The sequence below is a fragment of the Triticum dicoccoides genome, chromosome 7B (genome assembly GCF_002162155.2).
Source record: "Triticum dicoccoides isolate Atlit2015 ecotype Zavitan chromosome 7B, WEW_v2.0, whole genome shotgun sequence".
NCBI lineage: Eukaryota > Viridiplantae > Streptophyta > Magnoliopsida > Poales > Poaceae > Triticum > Triticum dicoccoides.
The window spans coordinates 183,625,982-183,631,446 of NC_041393.1; the positions used below are offsets into that span (position 1 = coordinate 183,625,982).

At 48.7% G+C, this 5,465-nt stretch overlaps 1 protein-coding gene across 1 annotated transcript; it reads right to left on the minus strand.

The window, feature by feature from the left end:
• Positions 1-3,174: 3,174 nt before the first annotated feature.
• Positions 3,175-3,997, minus strand: LOC119342142. The gene has a single exon (XM_037613979.1). It carries the CDS (start codon positions 3,965-3,967, stop codon positions 3,389-3,391), a length of 579 nt encoding a protein of 192 aa, XP_037469876.1. The 5' UTR covers positions 3,968-3,997; the 3' UTR covers positions 3,175-3,388.
• Positions 3,998-5,465: the final 1,468 nt, after the last annotated feature.

Consider the following 5,465-nt stretch of genomic DNA (forward strand, 5'->3'; position numbering starts at 1 on the left):
GCCCTTGAGGCGAACTTTATAGCGGCTGATATTTTGGCAATTTCGGCCATCCCGATCTGTACTAGACAGATGGATGATCACTGGGCGTGGAACTTTGAGAGGAATGGATTATTCTCGGTAAGATCTGCTTACCGAATGCTGGCTGGCACAAAACGTAGAAGGGAGGACTGGTTAGAAGGAAGATCGGGTGCCTCTGATTTCGAAGCGGAAGCTAAATCCTGAACGACATTATGGTCTGTTCAAGTTCCAGGAAAGATACGTCATTTCACGTGGAGACTGTCCAAGCTTTCGATCTCGACAGAGGATATACGACTTGCTAGGAAAATAACAGTTGATGATAAATGCCAGCTGTGTGGAATGGGAGATTCATGGCGACACTCACTATTTGAATGCTCAACTGCCAGGTGTGTGTGGGCTCTAGTGGATGAAAACATACTTGACTTCATACAAGTGTCGCCGGAGCCGAATGCTATGGTGTGGTTGTTTTCAGCAATAGATCATCTACCACAAGATAGCCTAGTGACAATGGTTGTGATTATGTGGGCAATATGGTGGGCTCGCCGGAGGGCTATTCATGAGGAAGATCTGCAAAGCCCACACGCGACACATTCCTTCGTCAAGAGCTTCATTGCAGAACTGACAACTATTCAGACTGGGGCGGTGACAACACAGGTTGAGCCACATGCAGCAGGGCGACTTGTTGCGAGGCAAGGATGGAGGGCACCCGAATCTGGAGTTGTAATAATACGGGTTGACGAGGGAGTTTCTAGAAACGGCAGAAGAGGGGCAGTGGCTACCATTTGCAGGGACCATGATGGTCTTTTCCTACGCTCCTCAGCAATGGTATTTGATGGGATAAGTGATCCACCGATGTTGGAAGCATTGGCTTGCCGCGAGGCTCTTGTCATAGCACAGGATCTATGTCTAGATCATATTGTTGTTGCTTGTGACTGCAAGACAGTGGTGGAGGAAATTCATAAGGGGACAGAAGGGAGATATAGTGCTATTATAAAGGAAATCCAGGTCCAATTTACACAGTTAGCATGATGTGACTTCATCTTTGAAGGTCGACGGGGAACGTTGATGCTTACAACTTAGTTAAATTATGTACTTCTTTAGCTCAAGGGCGCCACATGTGGCTGGGGTACCCCACGATTCCTTTGTTATTTCTGTAAATCGACACAATGATCTGTAAAGTTTGGTTTACGTTAAAAAAATCTAAAAAAGAACCTGTAATAGTATTATTATAAAAATGCCAATATCTGGGGAACGTTCCTTGGGAGCGATTTCCCAGCGAATGCTCAAATTATCATACAATTTCAACTAAGCTGTCATGGAAAATTTATAAGAATTTCCATGGTCAAAAGAAAGCTACCATGTAGCACACAAAAATGCCAGCGAAAAAAATCGCCATCCACGTGATACGGATCCAGGATATGGTGGCATTCGCTAGGACCTCCCGGAGGGAACGTTCAACAGTTAACACTTTCCTATTATAAGCATACTACTCCGTGTCTAAATACCCCCTCCGTTTCATAATATATGGTGCATATAGACTTTTTAAAATTAAAACTTTGCAACCTTTGATCAAGTTTATGAAGAAAACTATTTTTATATCTACAACACCAGAACGAATACAATATGAAAGTATAGATTGTGATGTATCTAATAAAATATATTTGGTATTCTAGATGTATATATTTTTCTCTACAAACTTGGTCAAGCTTAATAAAATTTGACTTTTCAAAATATATATATACGCACTACATTGTGGAGGGAGTATGAGTTTTGACTTTTTTTCCCGAAACGGAGGTAAAAGATTTGCCTCATCTATTAAATAAGGAGAGAATAGAGTTTAGAGTTTTACAACACACCCACAGGCACGGCATGACAATTACTCGCCTGCAAAAATATACCCTAATTTCTTTGCACCGGCGGTCACCCAAAGGTTGGCCTCGTCGATGATGGCGGCGAGTAGGATGGTCGGTGGCGCACCCTTATGACGAAACACCCGAGCGTTTCTTTTCTTCCAAATGGTCCACGAGACAAGCATGGTGAGAGAGGCCAAAACTTGTCGGTTGGGGTTACGGTTGTCGGTTCTTTTGTCCCACCATTCGAAGGCGGATTCGTCCATGTGCCACTCAGACGTATCCATGTGCGCGAGACCAAGCAACTCAATGAGAGACTTCCATAGCCGAATCGTATAGCGACACTTGAAGAAAAGGTGGGCACCCGTTTCTTGTTCCCTATTGCAAAGCTTGCAGAGGCCACAATTTGGCCAACCTCGCCTCTCTAAACAATCGGCGGTCCAAATCCTATCTTGCAATGCCAACCATGCAAAAAATTTGACCTTTGGAGATGCCCCATGCCTTCCAAACCATACGATCCAAGGGGGAAAAGGTCAAACCAAGGAACTGAGCCTGGTACGCGATGGCCGCCGTGTATATCCCGTCGTTCGCGTGCTTCCAGACGATGGTATCTTCGGTTTGCTTGCGCAGGTGAAAATCATTTAGGAGCATCCATAGAGTGAAAAATTCCTGAATGTGGGCGACGGAGACAACCGCGATGTGGCTGATCTTGAGGATCCAAGCGTTCCCCTTGAGGGCCTCATGAACCTTCCAGTTTTTTCTTGTCCAGGCCGCAAAGATGAGAGGTGCAATATCCTTGGGTTTGCGTCCAAGAAGCCACGGGGAGTCCCAAAAAGCGTTTTGGCGCCATCTCCCACCGTGATAGTCGTAGAGGCATAGAAAAACTCGTAGTCCTCCTCGGTGCAGGGGTTTCCCAGTCCAACCCATAATTTACGGGGATCGTTCCATTCAAACCACAGCCACCGCAACCGCAAAGCACGCGCAAATTTGTCGGTGTTGAGCACTCCAAGGCCGCCGTATTGTTTTGGTCTACAAACCACTTCCCAGTTAACCTTGCATTTGGCTCCCGTTGTCTTGTCTGCACCAGACCAAAGGAAAGCCCTCTCAATCTTGTTTAGGCTATCAAGAGAACCTTGAGGCACGACGAGGGGCGTGATCGAGAACACCACTTGGAAGGAGATGACCGACCTAACAAGCGTCGTATGGCCAATGGTAGTGATGTTTTGACCCTTGTCATAAAAAAGACCTTAATTTATTTGTATAAATATTTGGCACAGAATTTATTATAAAAAACTCTTAATTTATTTGTATAAATATTTCGCAAATAGTTCAGTCTTACAGAATCACAAGGACCACGTATTCCCCTCGTTCGAATCCATGGCTAAACTGTAACTGGAAACGCGACCTCGAATTTCGAAACTAGAAGCACAACTCAATGTTCACAGACTATTACAGGATGCTGTAGTTAATAGTAGTAGTATATTGGAACGTACTATCAAGAAACATCGTGCGGCGACCATCTACTTTGTTGGCCTCGCAGGAGCAGTGCACGAATCTCCAGCACCCCTGACCTGCGGTGGATGCGCCTGTCTTGCTACACCGGCGCCGTTTGCCGGAGCGCACCTGAAGCCTGCTGCCGCGTACTGCCGGGGCGCGCAGAGCAGCGGCTGAGGCAGCGCTGGCACTCTGCCACCGCCACCGCCACCGGCGCCGTGTTTCTCCCACTCCGCCGGCGGCCTCACCTGCGCGAACTTGATCTCGAAAACGTCGTCGTCGTCCATGTCGTGCACCGTGGCGCGGGAGCTCGGCAGGGGCCTCATAACCGCCGGGTGCTTTGCAGTACCCAATCCCTTCTCCGTGTCTGCAGTGCTCTGCTGCTCTGCAGACGACTTTCCCCAGGACGACGACGACCTCCGGCCGCACAGCCGGCCGGCGATGCACGCGGCGGCTGAGAGGAAGGAGACGACAGCGAGCACCACGAGCACCGGCCCGAAGGAGCCTCCGCCCTCGTCAGGCGCCGGACTGCCGGTGTGCCGGACGGAGCCGGCGGAAGGATAGTAGCTGCTGCCGTACGGCGATGGCTGGGGCAGAGAAGCCATGGATGCTCTTGCTCTCCGACTCCTGCACCGCAAAATACTCGGTATGCTTCGTGTGGTGAGTGCCGAGGGCTTTGTTATGTAGCAGCAGTAGCGTGCCGCTAAAGGTGGCCATGTGAGATGTGACGGTGCTTTGCCAACTTTTGTGCGTGTTTCTGGCATCTTTGAACGCTTCGGGACGCGAGAAAAATAAAGCTTCCAAGGATCTCGTCTAGAATCTGTTTCAGATCAGATTTGTTCACGGCATGAGGAACTCTTCTTTTGTTCCGCGATTGTGCTCTGCGCTTGCTTTTGCTTTCGGGAAGGCGTTGCACTTGCACCGGAACAAAGCATATGCAGGCGGGCCGTCGCTAGATAAACTTGATTCAGCCACATGTCTTTTGCTTTCATTTCTCTCTCTTGAGTAAACTGTATAAGAGCATCTCTAGCAGATCCCGCAACCTGCGCGTCGTAAAACTCGTGTGAGGGCTCCCATAAAACCTTTTTACGGGACCACGATGCCTTCAGAGCGGAACATATCCCGCGACCACGTCCCGCGAGGCCTCTGGAGCGGAACAGATCCCGCAAACACGTCCCGCAACATGTTTGCGAGATTTGTTCCGCTCCGGAGGCCTCGCGGTCCCGCAAATACAATTATAGGCAAATATTGTCAAGTTCATCATCACAAGTGCATAAAACTAGTTCATCGTCATATATATACATCACTAGTTGATCATCATACTAGTTTATCACATCCAAAATCATGCGCAACATACGAGATATCAAGTTTAGGCTTACTAATGCACGATAAAACAAGACAAAAGATGCTCAAATGACATAGAGCAATCAAGCAACATCACCATCATCATGAACTTGCATCGGAGAGCACCCCATCTTCACGGAGTTGGGAGAGCTCGCACCACCATCCTCACGAACTTGCACCGGAGACTGAGCACCACCACCACCACCACTCACATGGCTTGCCGAAGCACCACCATCACCATTCACTTGGTTTGCGGGAGCACCATTACTCGTGCCGAAGACACCATCACCACCACCACCACCCATGCTGAAGTCGCCACCACCACCACCCATGCCGAAGCCACCACCACCATCACCAATGCCGAAGCCGCCACCACCACCACCCATGCCGAAGCCACCAACATTGCCGAAAGAAAAGCCCCCACCAAACCCAACACCACCGCCATAAGATTTTGAAGCTCCATCTTCCTCCGAAGCATGATCTCCATTCTTTTCATCTCCCAAAATTCTCTTTCCATTGCATCTACGCCTTCCGGATTCATCATCATGAGCCGGTCCTCCTCGAAAGCCCTCTCGTCCTTCCTCTTTTTCTCCTCTAGGGCGATCTTGCACTCCTCAAAGTTACACCTCCTCTCCCACTTCTCCTCCTTGTGCTTCTCTTTCTTCTCGGCCATGGAAACTTTAGCATCCCAATGCTCAGGTAACATGGCATCTTTCATCTCGGCCATCTCACCAATTTGATCTCTCAAAGTGATTCTCT